The 20,067-nt window shown below is 46.5% G+C and overlaps 1 protein-coding gene across 2 annotated transcripts in view; it reads right to left on the bottom strand.

Annotated features, from left to right (window-relative positions):
• pik3r5 (phosphoinositide-3-kinase, regulatory subunit 5) overlaps nt 1-20,067 on the bottom strand; it is a 45,458-nt gene that overhangs the window by 9,073 nt on the left and 16,318 nt on the right. For both annotated transcript variants that reach the window (XM_083656037.1, XM_083656038.1), the window contains exons 2-12: nt 15,929-16,044; nt 11,878-11,993; nt 10,638-10,706; nt 9,780-9,918; nt 7,121-7,190; nt 5,505-5,679; nt 4,253-4,421; nt 3,617-3,685; nt 1,912-2,747; nt 887-1,003; nt 384-518 (exon numbers count right to left, since the gene is read on the bottom strand). In XM_083656037.1, coding sequence (XP_083512163.1) covers nt 384-518; nt 887-1,003; nt 1,912-2,747; nt 3,617-3,685; nt 4,253-4,421; nt 5,505-5,679; nt 7,121-7,190; nt 9,780-9,918; nt 10,638-10,706; nt 11,878-11,993; nt 15,929-16,028 — 1,995 coding nt within the window. In that variant the 5' untranslated portion in view covers nt 16,029-16,044. The remainder of the gene's footprint in view (nt 1-383; nt 519-886; nt 1,004-1,911; nt 2,748-3,616; nt 3,686-4,252; nt 4,422-5,504; nt 5,680-7,120; nt 7,191-9,779; nt 9,919-10,637; nt 10,707-11,877; nt 11,994-15,928; nt 16,045-20,067) is intronic.

Raw genomic sequence — 20,067 nt, 5'->3', positions numbered from 1 at the left:
AGTTGCCTAAAAATAACTACAGTTATTTTAGTTGCCTAAAAATAACTACAGTTATTTTAGTTGCCTAAAAATAACTAGTTATTTTAGTTGCCTAAAAATAACTACAGTTGTTTTAGTTGCCTAAAAATAACTAGTTATTTTAGTTGCCTAAAAATAACTACAGTTTTTTCAGTTGCCTAAACATAACAGTTGTTAAAGATGTTTGTTTTACTTGCGTTTAAGGTCAGAAAGGCAGTGAGGTTTTCAAATGAGCCGTTGTTTTGTTTCAAATTAACACTGAGATTGTAGGTTTGCAGAAATGAAAAATGGCACATTTTTAGAAGCATAAAAGGCAGATGTGTGTGTGTGTGCGTGTGTGTGTTGGTACAGGTATAGTATCTGACCTCAGCCTGGTAGAGCTGGATGAGGGCGGGTCGGGCAGCGTAGCGGCAGTAGTACAGCAGAAGTTCAGCCAGGATGGGTAGACGCTGCTCAAATGAACTGTCATATGACTCGGACTCCATCGTCTTAGAGGTTTGCTGCAGGACAGTGTCACACAATTTACCCTTTTTTATTCACATATACAGTTGAATGATATAGCCGGCGGCCTATGCAAAAACATCAAGCAGCGATTATGTTACTGCTGAAAATGTCTTTATGCTTTAGGCTGTTCACTTGATCAATCTTTTACCCATGACTTATTTTACTTATTGGGTTTTACTTTACAGCACAGAGAGCAATATGTTAATAATCTGTATTGAGTGGTAGTGAATGATGCTGTGGAATATATATAAATTGAGGCTGCATTGGAGGCCATTCATATTCATAGCATACTTTATAAGTGTGACTTTTGGCTACAATATAGACAATTATGGATAGGATTAAAAAAGTGAGATTGTAGTTGTACCTGGCAGACGACACTGGCAGGCAGGTTGAGCAGGCTGAGGGTGTTTCTTTCGTACCAGGGGTCCAACATACCAAGCAGACGGGCGATGTCGTTAGTGCTGTCCTCTGTGCTGAGGTCCTGCTCGAGACAAAACAAACATGTCGTTAGTGCTGTCCTCTGTGCTGAGGTCCTGCTCGAGACAAAACAAACATGTCGTTAGTGCTGTCCTCTGTGCTGAGGTCCTGCTCGAGACAAAACAAACATGTCGTTAGTGCTGTCCTCTGTGCTGAGGTCCTGCTCGAGACAAAACAAACATGTCGTTAGTGCTGTCCTCTGTGCTGAGGTCCTGCTCGAGACAAAACAAACATGTCGTTAGTGCTGTCCTCTGTGCTGAGGTCCTGCTCGAGACAAAACAAACATGTCGTTAGTGCTGTCCTCTGTGCTGAGGTCCTGCTCGAGACAAAACAAACGCCTCATATCACAACAGTGGAATTCTCATGTAAGTGCAATTGATTTGCTTCTACAATGTAACAGTTAGGGGGTGGGCGATACGGCCCTAAAATAATATCACTTAATAATATAACGAAATAATATCATTTCAGGTTATTTCTGCAATAACGATATTCTTAACGATATGACAAAATACTGAAAAATTGCAGTCCGGGCAAAGTATTAGTGATACAATGATTTCCTAAACAAGTACATTCTGTCCCCCCCCCCCCCCCCCAAGTTGCGTACAGTATTCGTGCTGTATTGTGTATTTGTGTTGTCTCTTTTGTAACCAAACCACTTTGACACTACTGAAGCCACTCCCCCTTTTGGAATTAACTCCTCCCCTGTGGAACTGCTTTCAGCCATGCATGTTGCTGTGCATGCGTCAGACCGTTAGGCAGCATAACGGTGTGACGTCATTACATCAACAAGTCTAAATATTGCCATTATCACGATATCACAATATGATTTTGTGACTATAGGAATGTGAGATATTATTGATAAAAATGCAATATGGCACACCCCTCAATGTTGCTGGGGTATTTTCTACTCACAGGACTCGAGGCTCTGCGCCCCGACGCGGCCGCTGCGTCCCTCCTCACGGGCAGGAAGTAGAACTGAAGCTTGAAGGCCCTGCTGAGCCGTGGACACGTGCTCTCCTTCATCCTCAGGTTGCTGTAGGCCCGCGCCACCTTCCCCGCCACGTGGTCCGCTCCGAACACCACCACCCGCAGAGTGGTGCTCTTACCGTCCTCGTCGCTGCTCAGAATGGGCCTCCTACGGAAGCACACGTGCTTGAGGGTCTGGCTTTGCGTCAGGGACAGAGGTTCGGGCCTTCGCAAGTGGACCTGCTGGGGCAGAGAGTTGGAGCGTTTGGACCGCACCACCAAAAGGTCTTTGGACTCCGGGTTCCCTAAGCTCTTGGCCCGGTAAAGCAGCCGGTTGCCTTTGGGTTTGACGAAGAGGCGGTAGAAGTGCTGGCTGAGCCGAGCGGAAGCTCTATTGGACCTCGGCGAGGATTTCCCGGGAACGGGAGAGGAGCAGATGTAGGAGTCGTCGGGCTCTTCGAAGAAGTCGCTGTCGGAGTAGAGAGACGGGGTGTAGGACTCCGAGGCTATGGACAGGGTGGAGTACATGGAGTCTTTGGAGGTGGTGGAAAGCGAGGAGATGGTGGAGAAGGTGGAGGCACGATGGTTGGCCCTGCAGCCATTAGAGATGATAGACATGGTAGGCAACTCTAGTCCGTCCTCCTCCTCCTCGTCAATCTCCACCCCATCCTCTTCGTCTTCATCCTCATCAGTGTCTACCTCCTCTTCCTCCTCGGCATGCCCGTTAGTGGTGTGGAGGTCTGTCAGGTCTTCCTCGTTCTCTAAAAGGGTGTTCAGAACATCTGTAGGAGACAGAATACGTCAATATTCATCATCGTGAGCAGGTCTGTCAACCAGAGGACTGGAAAGTTCTGAGTGTTGGCAAGCATCGGCTCGGCAGAAGTGTCTTTAGCAAGACCTGAATCACTGTCAGCTCTAAGCTACAAGCACACATAGATTGAAGCCCAGCAGGGCACAGTGGTGTGGCCATTCAGCCTTATGGCACTTAGGCAACGTTTTGGGGGTACCTCAACAACACGGCTAACTGTTTTCAACATGGGAAATGGTCATAACCCTAACCCTAAACCACCCAGATGATCCCCCCCAGCCACTCCCCCTACCCACCCACATCGCCCAAGCCACTCCCTCTACCAACCATGACTCTCTAGGATCTACCCAGAGCCTATTATATAGAAGAGTCGCAACATCTGCATTCACTCCAATTGACCAGTTTTTTACTCTCAAGAGTTCCAGGAAGTAAGGTCCTGGATTAAGCAGCACTGTCGAGTTGCAGCAAAATGGACAGTTTGTGTTGTACCTAAAACAAATAATAATTTTAGAGTCAAATTGTACATTATCAGCTTTATTTTAGCATTCAAAAGTAGCGCGAGACCCCTCCCTGGCTGTTCATTGGCTAATGAGTGATGCATTTTGGTCCTCCGCTGACGCCACTCTCTCTCTAAATTGCTCTGGTTGATCTACCTATTTCTAGCGATGGCCCCTATTTCCTAGCCCCGCCCCCTTCACTAAACCTCCATGGAGTCAGTGTGTGAGTGAGTGAGTGTGCTGACGTTTGCATCTTGTGACCCTGGCCTGCTGGCCTGGTGCCAGCGCCCTGGGTCAAAGGGAATTTCCCTATAGGGATCAATAATGCTGTTAATGAATACTTTACCAAAGTTATCTTTGTCCCAGTGAAACATGGAACACTTGGCTGTGGGTAGTGGTAGCGTCAGCAACATCCCTGAGAGGGGAGACAGAAAACAAAAATGAACAAACAAGCAAAATGACAAGCTAACAGAGGGAAATCTGTATGAAATAAAAACATAACAGGCTATGATATAGAGATGTAACGGTATGAAAATTTCACATCACGATTATCGTGAGCAAAATTATCACGGTTATTCTAATTGTATTACCACAATATTCGTAAAAAATTGCTGAAAATGTTCAAAAAGTACTGAAAGACTCACTGAAATCATTTTACAACGTTTTATATTGAAAACTCAGACCCAAAAAGGATTGATACACTCACTGAAATCATTTCTCCAAGGCTGCACGTTTGCATCTGGGAGACAGTTGCCAACTTTGGTTGATGATGGACACCATGTTACCATGTTGTTCAAAGCACTGTAATCACGGTACCACGGTAATCACGATACCACGGTTTTAATGATAATGAAAATTTGAAACGGTACGGTTATCGTAAGGAATTTGATCACGGTTATCATTAAAACCGGTTATCGTTACATCCCTAATATGATATACTGCAAATTGATGTCTGAAGTTGATTTGAGCCCTGCCCTCTCACCGTCAGACTTCCTTCCATTGGAGGCTGGGATGCCTATCCTCTCCCTCAGTGTCTCCAGACCCTGGATCACATGACTGCGCCCCTTCGGCGGGTCGCCCGTGGTGGCGGCGTCCTCCAAGACATCGCTTACCATGGAGAAGATCTCGCCCAACTCACTCACGCTTTTTGCCTGGTAAGGAGCATTCATGATATTATGATATAGTACAGATTGACACATAAATAAAGGTATTGTGTTACCGTTTATATTCCATTGACTACTTGATCAAAATGCTGCCAATCAATCACATACATTTCACTGCTCCTGCTTACATGGTACTGTAATGCAACGTCTTTCTATGCTTAACCCACTGATACCTGATGCAGCATTTGCGTGTATATCCCTCATTTGTGTGTGTGTCCCTTTAAGACGAAGGCGAACCACATTAACGAGGTTCGCGGTCTTAAGGGATACGCACACAAATGCTGCATCAGGTATCAATGGGTTAAAGTGGCATACAGTCATGGTGATCTATCCACTTTAAATGAATCATGCCAAAGCGCGTAATACACCAGCGTTTCAGTGTCACGTTTTGCCTCGCCTAGGCGTCGCATGTAAACTACATGACCTGGATTCCCAGAATGCCTTGCAGTCCAATGAAGGCCGATCGCCCGTTGGGACGCCACAAATTTGAAAGCGTTGAATTACATTCCAAAGGTTGATAGTTACGGTTATCGTTAGGGTTTGGTCATGGTTGAATAAGAAAGACATTTGTTTAAAAATGTAAATGTGGTGGGTAATCTTGCAGTATAACTATTCCCCTTGAAGATATAGGCAAAAACGTCGTCATAAATGTATGTTTCCCCTTAAGGTGGTGACACACGGACAACACTTGAAAGGACTATGTAGCGACAACTAGATAATGAGCGATCCATCACCCCACGTCTCCTGTGTCGGGGCCTAAAAGTTGCAATTGAACACATCGCAAACACAACAGCCGATGGGCAGCTAGCATGTACGTTCTGTGAATACACTGCAAATACTAGACCGCAGGGCATGGCCGACGGCCGACTGTCGGCTTGGTGTGTCGACCTATAATGACATCCTAAGGATGTCACGACCTAACCCACAAGCCCACAGAGGGGCCTGTCCCTCCGTGGCCACACGACAAACAAACACCGCCACAAATTTCTACAGAAATATTTGGAGCACTTCAACTGTCCCTGCATTGGGACCCAGCTTGAGGTCCCAACCCCTGCTGCTGTAAGTGCGTACCTGCAGTGCCCTGTGGATGTTGTGCAGAGGGTACTTGGTGCCTAGCGTAGCCTGGTAGGCATGTTTGATCAGGGTGATGTAGGTCTCTCTCTGGGAGTGCTGGATGCTACAGAGCTGCTCAGCCACCGACAGAAACTCAGCGGGAACTTCGCCTGGGTTCATCAACAGCACCGTCCTACATAGAGGGGATCAGTTTCAGTTCAGTTCATGTTCATATAGCCCCTTATCGTTAGCATGTGTCAAAGGGCTTTACATAGTATCATCACAGTATAATACATCTACACACAACATAACATTACATAAACATAGCCTACTACACGTTTTTACTAGATTACTTTACTATACTACACAAACACAGCATGTCTTTGGACTGTGGGAGGAAACCGAAGCAGTGGGCACCCAGAGGAAATCCACGCAAACAGGGGTAGAACTATATGTATGTTTTATTTTATTTTCATGTGTCTGTGCGTGTTCGTTTGTCTTGTTTGTGCATTGTTTTGAATTTTTTTAAATAAAAAACATTGGGAGAACATGCAAACTCCACACAGAAGGGAGCGGGGGCGGAGATATCGAACCCACAACCTTCTTGCTGTGAAGCGACAAGTGCTGCTAACCAATGAGCCCAGTGGTTGTGTTTCAGTTCACATGTGCTAATACACACAGAGAGGAAGGCTGTGGGATGTGAGACGCTACAAACAGGAAGTACAGGAAGGGGATGAGAGAGAGGTGCTGAAGCGGGACTTTCCAAGCCTTGTTCTACCTGCGTGTCGAAGCTGACATGATTCCTCAAAAGTGAAGTGACGTGACGTACGTGCTCTTATCTGACTCTGATGCGGTTTACCGTCAAAGTCAAAGCCTCAGAAACCAATCAGCCTCATTTGAACTACTGACACGTGTGAGATAAGACCGTCGCCATCAGCTGAGCAGCTCGCCGCACGTTTGATGGGGGAAGCGGAAACTTTAGGTGCAAGGGTCCAAAGATAACACAGTCCTTCAAATAAATATGGTGTACTATATGGACTGGAAATAGATTGTCAGTGTGAACACGCAGCTGTTCAAAGAGGTTAGAAGGTGGTTTTATTGGTACAGCATTTAGGATGTGTATTTGTGAATTGGTTGGTGGAGGCAGTGGCTAGTCGCTTATCACAAATACATGTAGATCACAAACTGGCCTGTAGCTTTCCTTTGACTATAGATGGTGCAAAATAGCCACATTATCATATATTTCTCACAATGGACGTAATTTTAACACACGGTTATCAGCCAAAACTAAAATTGCAAGTGCCTTATTTATTTCTTTAGCCACTTGGGTCATTTTCAACTGCTGGCCCTACACACGCACGCACGCACGCACGCACGCACGCACGCACGCACGCACGCACGCACGCACGCACGCACGCACGCACACACACACACACACACATACACACACACACAGAATACAAAATCCTATGAGTCTTTGATGGTGGGAGGAAACCGACAGTGAGAACATGCAAACACACAGAAAGGACCTGGCTGGGATGGACCGGTGGTTTGAACCTGGGACCCACTTGCAACAGTGCTAACCACTGATCCACCGTGCCATCAAATGTAGCAGTGATATTGCGTGGACCTACATGGTCTTAGAGTGCTGGCTGGAGGTGTTCAGGCCCTGCTCATCTCTCACCAGTCTCTGAAAGGAAATCCCTGTGAAACAAATAGCAGATACATTTGAGTACAGTAAATTTTAAGGCGTTATTTGACACTGTAATCCCAAAATGAATTGCCATATGTCATAGAATATTAACATAAAGTACATAAAGAAACAACAGAGACAGAAAAACAACCACCAAGCCAATTAACAGTTGTTCATTCATTCATTCATTCATTCATTCATTCATTCATTCATTCATTCATTGTGTTTTGATATTTTCTTGCTTATTCACTTCATGTTCCAACACAGGGGTCAGCCAGTTACTTCCTGTTGTGTTGACACTTCCTGTGACAGTAACAGTACTAGTGAGCGGGTAAAACGGCCGGTGTTTTGAACAGGAAGTCATAACACAACTGGGTCAAGTGGGCGGAGCTACATAAGGTGAATAGCACTTCCCTTGACCTTGCCTGTAAATTACATGACAGCTGTCCACATGCAGTGTTTTCTTCTTCTTCTTCTTCTTCTTCTTTTTGTGAATGCTAACGCTACATCCTCTTTTTTCTGCAGTCTCCTCCTCTTCCTGTCATTGTGGTTATCCATACTGGCAGTAGTGTGTGGACACGTGACGGCATGTGGCAGTGGCGTGATTTCTAACCCCACATAGGATAAGCAATAACCACGCCCTGTGGCGCCGGGATTGGCCAGGAGCATTGAAGCTTGGGACTAAAGCACCTGGGGTTTTTCATCTTTTAAAATAAAGATGTTTAAAAAACTATTGCTTGTTACATTTTCAGTGCTGTACCTTTTCTCTGGGTAAGAATTGAGCTTGAAATTAACGATATGATATTATATTATATTATATGAGCTATGAACGTGAACACAACACCGTTTATATTATTGCATGTTTTTGTAGATTGTGTACATTGTGTAGATTACAATTATTATGCTTATTATTATTATTACCATGCTAAGGAAGGTAGGTGCCCATAATTCATTTCAATGTCCGCTCTCGAAATCACTGTCCGCTCTTGGTTCATGAAATCGCTGGGCTGCGTGCCCTCCAGTGTTGCTCCTGGCCAATCCCGGCGCCACAGGGCGTGGTTATTGCTTATCCTATGTGGGGTTAGAAATCACGCGTGGCAGTGGCTTCCTACTTCCTACTTCCTCCATAGCCAGGCCCCCTCCTACCTCACCGACCTGCTCCACCACCATACCCCCTCCTACCTCACCGACCTGCTCCACCACCATCCCCCCTCCTACCTCACCGACCTGCTCCACCACCATACCCCCTCCTACTTCACCGACCTGCTCCACCACCATACCCCCTCCTACCTCACCGACCTGCTCCACCACCATCCCCCCTCCTACCTCACCGACCTGCGCCACCACCATACCCCCTCCTACTTCACCGACCTGCTCCACCACCATACCCCCTCCTACCTCACCGACCTGCTCCACCACCATACCCCCTCCTACCTCACCGACCTGCTCCACCACCATACCCCCTCCTACCTCACCGACCTGCTCCACCACCATACCCCCTCCTACCTCACCGACCTGCTCCACCACCATACCCCCTCCTACCTCACCGACCTGCTCCACCACCATACCCCCTCCTACCTCACCGACCTGCTCCACCACCATACCCCCTCCTACCTCACCGACCTGCTCCACCACCATACCCCCTCCTACCTCACCGACCTGCTCCACCACCATCCCCCCTCCTACCTCACCGACCTGCTCCACCACCATACCCCCTCCTACCTCACCGACCTGCTCCACCACCATACCCCCTCCTACCTCACCGACCTGCTCCACCACCATACCCCCTCCTACCTCACCGACCTGCTCCACCACCATCCCCCCTCCTACCTCACCGACCTGCTCCACCACCATACCCCCTCCTACCTCACCGACCTGCTCCACCACCATACCCCCTCCTACCTCACCGACCTGCTCCCCAACCATACCCCCTCCTACCTCACCGACCTGCTCCACCACCATACCCCCTCCTACCTCACCGACCTGCTCCACCACCATACCCCCTCCCGTAGCCTCCGCTCCTCAGATGCAAACCTCTCTTGTCCCCGCCAGTCATGACCAAGCGCCGGAACCTGGTGTGGCTGAGCCTTCTCCGTTGCTGCCCCCTCCCTCTGGAACTCCCTCCCCACACACATCAGAGACTGCTCCAGTCTGCCCACATTCAAAACTCACCTGTTCAGAAGTGCTTTTAACCTGTCATAAGTACATATTGTATTTTGTTTTGACCATGTTGTTTCCTCATTCTTGACTAAATATTGTGTATTATGTTTTGAATGTGTTGCTTTCTTGACCTTTTTTTTGACACCCTTCTAAAGCGTCTTTGAGTACCTTGAGAAGCGCTCTATAAATAAAATGTATTATTATTATTATTATTATTATTATTATTATTTGTTATTACTGAGGTGTCCTAAATGCATTACTTTGCCTTGTCACTAGGGGGAGGGCGACTACAGGCAATGGCTCTGAGGGAGAGTGTGTCAGACAGAGACTAAAGATAGATAGAGAGGAAGAGAGAGAGAGAGGGAGGGAGAGAGACAAAGAGAGAGAGAGGGAGACAGAGAGAGAGTGTCTGGTAGACAGAACCAGGCCTTCATATTTACCTGGGACCTTGATCTCCAGCTGTAGTGTGGAGAGGAGGTTCCTACACACACTGCAGTAGGGCTCAGGCCATGTGAGGAACCTCCGGAACACCTCGATGGCCTCCTCCAGCAGCTCAGAGTCTGGAGGGCAGTAAGGTGTCTGCAACCAGAGCGCAAAACAAAGCATTTGACTGGAGGAGAGGAGGAGAGGCAGGGTGGAGGAGAGGAGGAGGGGCAGGGAGGAGGAGGGGCAGGGTGGAGGAGAGGAGGAGGGGCAGGGTGGAGGAGAGGAGGAGGGGCAGGGTGGAGGAGAGGAGGAGGGGCAGGGTGGAGGAGAGGAGGAGGGGCGGGGTGGAGGAGAGGAGGAGGGGCAGGGAGGAGGAGAGGAGGAGAGGCAGGGTGGAGGAGAGGAGGAGGGGCGGGGTGGAGGAGAGGAGGAGGGGCGGGGTGGAGGAGAGGAGGAGGGGCAGGGTGGAGGAGAGGAGGAGGGGCGGGGTGGAGGAGAGGAGGAGGGGCAGGGTGGAGGAGAGGAGGAGGGGCGGGGTGGAGGAGAGGAGGAGGGGCGGGGTGGAGGAGAGGAGGAGGGGCGGGGTGGAGGAGAGGAGGAGGGGCAGGGTTCGGCTGCTTGGGTCTGTGGGGGTTACTGCTTTGAATACAAGTCACATTTCTTACATGTTGACTGAATGTTTGCTGCTCTGTCAGGCTCGATATAGCACGGGGGGGAATTCTACCAGAACTATTTGACGATTGAGGAACTGTCGTTTAAGCAAGTAAGCGGCTGAAACACATTGTGAGTAATAATACTGAGAGCTGGGAATAGGTCGGAGGTTTCAATAGTTTGCTAAAATCAGTGACAGCAAAATACACTCGTATATTCACCTGAAGCAGAGTGGAGGAGAACATGATAGCAAGGGGAGCCACCAGCTCGTACTGACACTGCTCCTGAACCTGCGCACACACGCACACACACACACACACACACACACACACAAGCCACATGCACACGCACACGCACACACACACACACACACACACACACACAGACACACACGCGCACGCGCACACACACACACACAAGCGCACGCACGCACGCGCACACACACACACACACACACACACACACAAGCCACATGCACACGCACACGCACACGCACACACACACACACACACACACACACACACAGAGTGAGAGAGTGAAAGGGAGAAAACAGTCATCCAGGTAATCTCGGGGTGAATGAGTATGTATATATGTATAATGTTAGAAGTACAGTATGTTTTCCCCCCTCCTTCTCCACTCCTACAGTTTAGACAGCCTGGTCGCCAGAATAAAATACCTGCAACGTACGTTTCTGCAATCCACGGATATGTAGAATATCACGTTCCTGAACCAAAAATACGACGCATATCGCGTTTCTAGATATCGTCTTTCTAGATCCGTATAGAAAGGTGATATGTCACCGGAGAGCTGTGTTCAAACCTCAGGGTTTCCAAAGTTTCTACATTTCAACTGTAAGTCACATTTGACATTTTTGGTATAACTCTATAACCTTAACCAAAGTCATTTTACTTTTACTTTACAATACAATACAATAAGGCAGGCTTAAGGCCCAATTATACTCCATTTTCATCCGTAAATAAGGGCGTCCGTTTCAAACGGTGTAATCGTCACTGCCCACATACTTCCATGCGTCTTTCACGTTGGTATCATGTTAAGTAATACATCCACCAGTGGGCAGTAGAGAGTCAAATGCACGAGTGTGTGTGTGGTTTTCCTCCGTTGCATGCGTATCCGTAAGCTTTCAGATGACGGACAGAAAACGGACGAAATTAACGCAGAGTACGGACAGAAGGCTCTGTCCGTCTCTGTCTCCGTCTTTAACGTTGAGTATAATTGGGCCTTTAGGCAGCGAGGTTTTCAAATTCACCACAGTTTTGTTTCAAATTAACGTTGAGATTGTAGGCCTGCAGAAAGGTCAACTGCCACATTTTAGACAAGTCAAAGGCAGACGTTTTGTATCAAACTCATATCGAGATTGCACGTGGATTGCAGAAACGTACGATTCTTGGGTTGGTTCCGAGAGGGCCATGATGACCCCTTGACCTTTGTGCTCCCACCCACCTCTCTGGTCTTCCTGATGATCTGCTGCAGGAGGATGAGGAAGTTCTCCGGGTCTCTCTTCACCAGCTCCTCCAGGCTCCAGCGGTTCATCGACTGGCCCGCCGAGCACATGAGCACTGGAAGGTCAAGTCATATACATGTACAAGTATAAGCACGTATAAGTACAATATACACTACAGTTACACACCACACATAATGTGATTACACACACACACACACACGCACACACACACACACACAGACTCTACGCGATTCATTCTTTTGTAATTTTTCAATGTTTTTTTTCCAACTCTGAATGAAATGTTTTATGGTCATAATTCTCCAGCCGGCCGGTTGGCTTGGTTCCTGGCTTAAAAATATAATATAATATAAAATATAAGGATTTTTAGAAAAGTGATTGATAAGAATCAATGGGGAAATACTCTTCCGGGACTCTAATGAGTCAAATGCAGGTGGTCAAACAACAGCTTCTCATGCCTAACAGTATTGGCACTCCTCAAGGCTGTGTTTTGTCACCCTCTGCATTTCAGTAAGGATGTTTACATTTGCATATTGCCACAACCTCGGCGGCACGATTTCCTGTTGTCATGAAACAGAACTGTGAGGTCTCCTCCCTAAAGGACCGGTGCAGCGACAACATGGCTACATGCACTGGACATTTCCAGAGTCAAGCAGAATTAGGGAATCTTTTCAATTTCATTGCTTCAAATTCCTCAAAACTGCTACCGCCTAACCTTGTGAGGGAGCTGGATTAAAAGCTTTGGGATGTCAGGAGGAGAAGGTGCAGTTTTACTGAGCTCTGATGGCCTAAACCTGTGTTTCAAGGTTTTCTCATTCATCATCATCATCATCATTCATGTGGGTGTGTGAGTTCACTTCTCTATTAGTGTAAGATGGAAACTCTGCTGTCGCTCATGGGACAAAAGAACGTGACATGCTAAAAAGGTGCATGCTAAAACCAACTGAAACTATACATTCTCACACTTAGGATAAGTCAGTGGTTCGCAGCCGTAGGGTTGCGCCCCTAAGTGGGGTTGCCTGATCACTTGCTGTACTTTTATAACGCCTTGCGCACAGGATTATGAATATAGAAATACATCTGCTGACTCCATTTAGATGATTGGAGGTCTACAGTGTTGTAACATGTTTATTTACTGAAGGCATGCGATAATTTTCTTATGATGATGACGTGTGAATTTGATCATCTCATGAGACACCCTGTTAAGGGACACTGTATTCACACACGCACACACACACACACACACACACACACACACACACGCACACACACCTGTGGGCCATGTTCCAAACAGAAAACAGTAAAGTGGCGAAGGCCGGTTATGAAAGACGAGAAACAAAACTCTGGCTCCAGCGATCACAGACGCCTCTCGTTACCGCTCGCTCATTCTCATTTCAAAACTCAATCGCTTCATCACCATCTCAAAACCCTGCCTGCTCAGGTGTGTAAAACCCTGCCTGCTCAGGTGTGTAAAACACAGGATGTAAGAATAGCCAATGCAGGTGCTGATGGGGATGAAGAGAAAGAAAGAAAGAAAGAAAGAAAGAAAGAAAGAAAGAAAGAAAGAAAGAAAGAAAGAAAGAAAGAACTCGTTTTCAGATAGGTATGTATGTATCATTTCGTGTGTGTGTGTGTGTGTGTGTGTGTGTGTGTGTGTGTGTGTGTGTGTGTGTGTGTGTGTGTGTGTGTGTGTGTGTGTGTGTGTGTGTGTGTGTGGGAGGCCGATGGCAGCTTGTCCCCCCACTTCCTACGCCCTGTGCCGTGTTAGCGCCCCCCCCCCCCCTCACGATGCATCGTATACACGCACACCGCACCACCACTTCCTCCCAGCTGGGGTGTCAAGTCAAGACAGCTTCCTCCCCCCTCGCCCAGCTCCACGTCTCCGTGGCGACGGCTCAGCGGCGGCAGCAGCAGCAGCGCACGCTCGTGAGCCTGTTTGCTCACTGGGCCGGTCATGTGTCTGTCACAAGCTCTCCTAGAGAGCGACAAAACACCCAGCGCCTTGCAGTCAAGTCAGCACCCTCACGCTAAACAACACGCTGTAACACCCAGCGCCTTGCAGTCAAGTCAGCACCCTCATGCTAAACAACATGCTGTAACACTCAGCGCCTTGCAGTCAAGTCAGCACCCTCACGCTAAACAACATGCTGTAACACCCAGCGCCTTGCAGTCAAGTCAGCACCCTCACGCTAAACAACATGCTGTAACACCCAGCGCCTTGCAGTCAAGTCAGCACCCTCACGCTAAACAACATGCTGTAACACCCAGCGCCTTGCAGTCAAGTCAGCACCCTCACGCTAAACAACACGCTGTAACACCCAGCACCTTGCAGTCAAGTCAGCACCCTCATGCTAAACAACATGCTGTAACACCCAGCGCCTTGCAGTCAAGTCAGCATCCTAACGCTAAACAACATGCTGTAACACTCAGCGCCTTGCAGTCAAGTCAGCCCCCTCACGCTAAACAACATGCTGTAACACCCAGCGCCTTGCAGTCAAGTCAGCACCCTCATGCTAAACAACATGCTGTAACACTCAGCGCCTTGCAGTCAAGTCAGCCCCCTCACGCTAAACAACATGCTGTAACACTCAGCGCCTTGCAGTCAAGTCAGCACCCTCACGCTAAACAACATGCTGTAACACCCAGCGCCTTGCAGTCAAGTCAGCACCCTCATGCTAAACAACATGCTGTAACACCCAGCGCCTTGCAGTCAAGTCAGCCCCCTCACGCTAAACAACATGCTGTAACACCCAGCACCTTGCAGTCAAGTCAGCACCCTCATGCTAAACAACATGCTGTAACACTCAGCGCCTTGCAGTCAAGTCAGCCCCCTCACGCTAAACAACATGCTGTAACACTCAGCGCCTTGCAGTCAAGTCAGCACCCTCATGCTAAACAACATGCTGTAACACCCAGCGCCTTGCAGTCAAGTCAGCACCCTCATGCTAAACAACATGCTGTAACACTCAGCGCCTTGCAGTCAAGTCAGCCCCCTCACGCTAAACAACATGCTGTAACACTCAGCGCCTTGCAGTCAAGTCAGCACCCTCATGCTAAACAACATGCTGTAACACCCAGCGCCTTGCAGTCAAGTCAGCCCCCTCACGCTAAACAACATGCTGTAACACCCAGCACCTTGCAGTCAAGTCAGCACCCTCATGCTAAACAACATGCTGTGGTGGATATCTGTGAAGATATGCTTTGCTTTCATCTGCCCCTACAAACAGAAGGTTACAGAAGGGGTCCAACAAGCGGCAGCTGGATAAGCAAATGTAAATATTAGTTTCACCCATTCATCCATTCATCCATCCATATAACCATGTGCAAAAATGACCAGCTCAAGCAAGAAGAGACAGGGTCATCCTCCTCTTCACTGGAAACGACTCTGTAGGCTACATCGCACTGTCAAGCCCTACAGAACAGTGAAGGTCACCAAATGGCCTCATACTGCGTCCAGTATAAATAATACATCTTCAAGTGGAAAAATGGAGCCCAAATTTGGGTTATTTTCGTGTTTTCGCATCAATTGAATTATCCGTCCGCTTGGGCTTACAAAACCCTTTCCAAACCCATTGCGTCAAGTCAAAAATGCATTGTGATCAAGCTCAAAACAAGATGATGAAAAAACACGCTCATGTTTAGTTCTACCCAGAGCCATATAATAGAAGAGTTCCGACATCTCCATTCACTCCAATGGACCAGTTTTTTTCCAGGAAGTAGAAAGTCTAACTCTTGAGTAAAAGAAGCAGCACTGTCGAGTTGCAGCAAAATAGACAGTTTTTGTTGTACTTTGAAAGGGTTTTTCATCCCTTGAATCAAATTGTACATTATCAGCTTTATTTTAGCATGCAAAAGTAGCGCGAGACCCATTCCTAGCTGTTCATTGGCTAATGAGTCTCGCATTTTGGTCCTCCGCTGACACCACTCTCTCTCGAGTCTAGAGGACACTAGTTCTACCTAACCGAAGGCCCTTTCGAGGATTTGAGCCAGTACTGATGGTTCCGCCCCCTGGATGCAGAGGGTGAATCTTACCGTTCCAGTGCTGCGCGGCCGTGGGGCTCCGTCTCAGCCCATCCAGGCACCTGTCCAGATGGTGCTGGATGCGGTCCTCTGTGCATGAGGTGTGCTGCATCTTCACCTCTCAGCTGCTGCACAGAGAGAGAGAGAGAGAGAGAGTGATCCTCATGGCATCAGGTTCATGGACTGATCTGACACACACACACACACACACACACACACACACACACACACACACACACACACACACACACACACACACACACACAGTCCTTCACTGTGTGTTATCACATCTGGCAACAAGTTGTTTTGCATGTAATCATATTAGCAGGTAGGTATGCAAATGAGCTAGCCTTAGCCTGACCTCAGACTGAATTGTCAACTCGTTACACTCCGTTTCCTTCTTCAGTCTAACCGATTTCCACGGGGGAAAATCCCCCAACCTGATGCTTCCAGATGGTTTGTTTTCACATAACCATCTGGGAACTCGCTCGGGAAACCGTTTCAAAGGGGCAGGCACTTAAAGAAAACAAAAAACTGGCAGGTGATTGGATGAGCCATCTCTCTGACATCACAGGGTGGCGCCATGGTCACACCCCATAGCAGCGTCATAGGAGCTGATCGGTGCGAACCACTGGTGGTTGGGATTTAAACCAAAATATTTAGAGTGTGGCAAGATGGATTTGTTGTGTGATCATGATGTCATGAATCCAGCTGCCTTGCAAGGTTAGAAATCCCCAAGGGGGATTCAATTTTCCCTGACCAATCACTAGAGACCAACAAGCTATCACAATCCAAATCAATTTAGTGCCACAGTTTACATAGAGAGGAATTCGACTTAACTTAAATTTATTCATTTGATTTAACTTCCATTTAACAATATATCATACCAGCATCTATTCAACATCTATGTCATGTCATTTCAACTTTAATGATATGCTCCAGTTATGTCAAGAGACTAGAGTATAGCATGAAAGATGGGAGAGACATGGTGACTCGTGTCGAAACTTAAATTCCACCTTGAACCCAAGGACACCTTCACCCACTGACTCATCGGGATGTGCTGAGCATCACTTTTTTTCTTTTTTTAACTGTTGTTCAAAATCTGTTTTTCATGGAGTCCTCCCCAATCTAAAGATGTGTTTCAGTTCTGTTATGACTGCATGGCATCAGCTATGCATGACAGGATGACAGGGACGTCCCATCGCCAAACCAAAGAGCAAAGTTTCAGATGAATCTCTATCTGAGGCTTTGTGTGTAGATGATAAACAACATCCATGTTGGCAGTTTGAAATGCACTGAATAACAATGCAACTCGTAGAGACAAGAGAGAACACTGACTGATCTGACTGAAGAGCTTTTCAATGAAGGCCAGATAGGCTAGTTCATACAAATGTACCCCTCGTGTGTGTGTGTGTGTGTGTGTGTGTGTGTGTGTGTGTGTGTGTGTGTGTGTGTGTGTGTGTGTGTGTGTGTGTGTGTGTGTGTGTGTGTGTGTGTGTGTCTGTGTGTGTGTGTGTGTGTGTGTGTGTGTGTTTACATTTGTGTAATAGTTATCCCTTTCCTTTACCAGCCTAGATTACCCCCCAAAGCAGTCATCACATTATGAGCCACTGCACAAAATCCAGCACTTGTTAAGTAAATGCCTTTGTGCTTGGAATCCCCTGATCCTTACAGTCAAATTGTATACTGATTTGCTGGACAGCATCCCTGGTGGTTCCCTGGTGTATGACACACAAAGGCCTTCCTTTAACAGTGGTGACCAGTGAAGGACAGTGATGATGCCTTTGAGGATGAAATGTAGCCTATAGTAAAGACTCATGTGTTTGGTTTTTGTTTTCTGGGAAGAACAGAAGGGGTGGTAGCTTTACAGTACGAAGGGGATGTTATTTCAGGCGTGTCCCCTCGCATCCCCCTTCAAATTCACCATTGAGTCTTGAGTGTGGTATGATCTTTGGAAGAACCATTTCTCAGACATGGTGTGTTACAGTTTAAGATACTCCACCGATTACACCTTTGCAAAGCCAAACTGGCCCGGATATATCCTGGCTCAGACCCAAATTGCATCAGATGCCATCAGTTTCCGGGTACTCTAGGCCACACGTTTTGGACTTGCCCAAAATTGTACACATTCTGGTCAGACATTTTTAATACATTCTCATATATATGTCAAAAACAGATTGACCCAGATCCAATTACTGCAATATTTGGGGTTGCCCCTAGCAACAGTGGGATATCCAGACATCAATCAGATCTAATGGCCTTTTCAACATTACTAGCTCGCCGGCTTATTCTTTTTAGCTGGAAATCGCCCACACCTCCATCACACTCACGCTGGATTCGTGAGGTAATGTCATTTCTTAAGCTAGAAAAAGTCAGATGCACAGTCCAGGGTTCTCTGGAAAAGTTTGAAATGACTTGGCACCCCTTCTTAGATTATTACCATAAGGAATTTGACGCAAGAACTTTAGATTAGTAGCCCCTAACAGCTCTACCCTCTTCCCACCCCCCTCTTGTTCTTTCCTTGTCTCTATTTTTTTTTTTTTTTTACACTTGGTTGTCATTGCATCACAATTATTCAGGAGATTGTATACATGTATGACATCATGCAACCTTGCACCTATTTTCTATTGTCTGTCTTCTACGGGGTTTGTTTTTTCTTGTTTGTATTGTTTAAAAACGAATAAAAACAATTTGAAATAGGAAGAACCATTTCTATCCAAACACATATTTTTTTAAGAAGCTCGTTGATGTCAAGCGTTCCCAACACAACTCTTAACGGGTTATCGTCGGGTGGAAAGCGGGTTACGGTCGGTTACTGTGGCTTAGGAAGAAGCTGCTGGCTGGTGAGAGGGAGTTTTGGAAGGAAAGAAATGTCAGCAACTGGTGAAGTAAGAGTGAATGGGATTGGTCGATAACACGACCAACTCTCACATAGTAATTTTGAAGACTCGATAGCAAGAGGGAAAGTCACAGTTCTGCTAATAATGACTAATTGTGTTGCTTGGTAATGTTCTTAAAGTTTGTGTGTGACATCCTCTCTTTCTTCACTGTGGAGTTTTGCCATGGAAATATACAAACATGGGGAAACGTGTCCAAATTTGAGAAGCAGTACAAAGAAATATACTTCCTTAACAAGAAAGCTTTTTAAAGATTTTGGAATTTTCAGAACTACTTTTCACACCAATTAGGCTACAGCCAATCCCACACTAATAAGTATGCTGCTACACTTTTTCAGATTCTTAAAACAACAACAACAAAACAAAACCAAATAATGCTTGCTCTGGAATAAAACCTTCTGACTATTTCTCGTTTGACAGATGGACAGAAATGAGCAATATGACATCAAAGACCAAGATAGCTGTGCCTGATTTCATCTTCACAAAATTCCCCAGAAAGAAAGTGACGAATTCCCCTATTTGACATGCAAGCTAAATACATGAAGGCTGTCAAATCATGGTGTCACTATGACTCACTCACACAGTCCACACACCCGGCCAGTGTTGGGCGAGTTACTTTCAAAATGTAATATACTACATATTACTAGTTACTTTCGTTTGAAAGTAATAAGTTACTTTCCAATATTACTTTCTGTGTAGAGTAACCCGTTAGTTAGTACACTACTTTTGCATTACTTTTACCAAAATAACAGCAGCAGCAGAATGACATCGCTGCCCCGGAACCATCCCGAAAAAGATTTTAAACCGTCTTCAAGACAATGTAAACAATCCAAAATTCTACATTTTATTCTTTTCCTTTGTTATTGTCATCTATAGTGGGTTTTTTTTTTTGCATAAAAACACACAGTTTGATTAGGAAATTATTGTATCTTTATTTAAATATGTGCTTTGATAAATAAATAAAAAGTAACTCAATTTGTAACTTGAGTTACTTGACAAAGTAACTGGTATAATATTACCGAAATCCTATAAGTAATAAGTTTGATTACTGAGTTACTTCTAAAAGTAATATATTACATGTAATATGTTACTTTTGTTAGTAGAGTTAGCCCCAACACTGCACCCGGCCCCGCCCCCAGGAAGCTCAGGAGGTTCAGGAGGCCAGAGGATGCTAACTTATCCACAAACCACTTCACCTCTGTTCCTACGTTACAATTCAACAGCGACAATCCCAACAGGTCCAGATGTAAACAG

The sequence above is a fragment of the Poromitra crassiceps genome (assembly GCF_964638095.1).
Source record: "Poromitra crassiceps genome assembly, chromosome: 19".
In the NCBI taxonomy this organism is placed as follows: Eukaryota; Metazoa; Chordata; class Actinopteri; order Beryciformes; family Melamphaidae; genus Poromitra; species Poromitra crassiceps.
The sequence above is the reverse complement of the archived record's forward strand: the minus strand, read 5'-3'. Positions and strand labels throughout refer to the sequence as shown.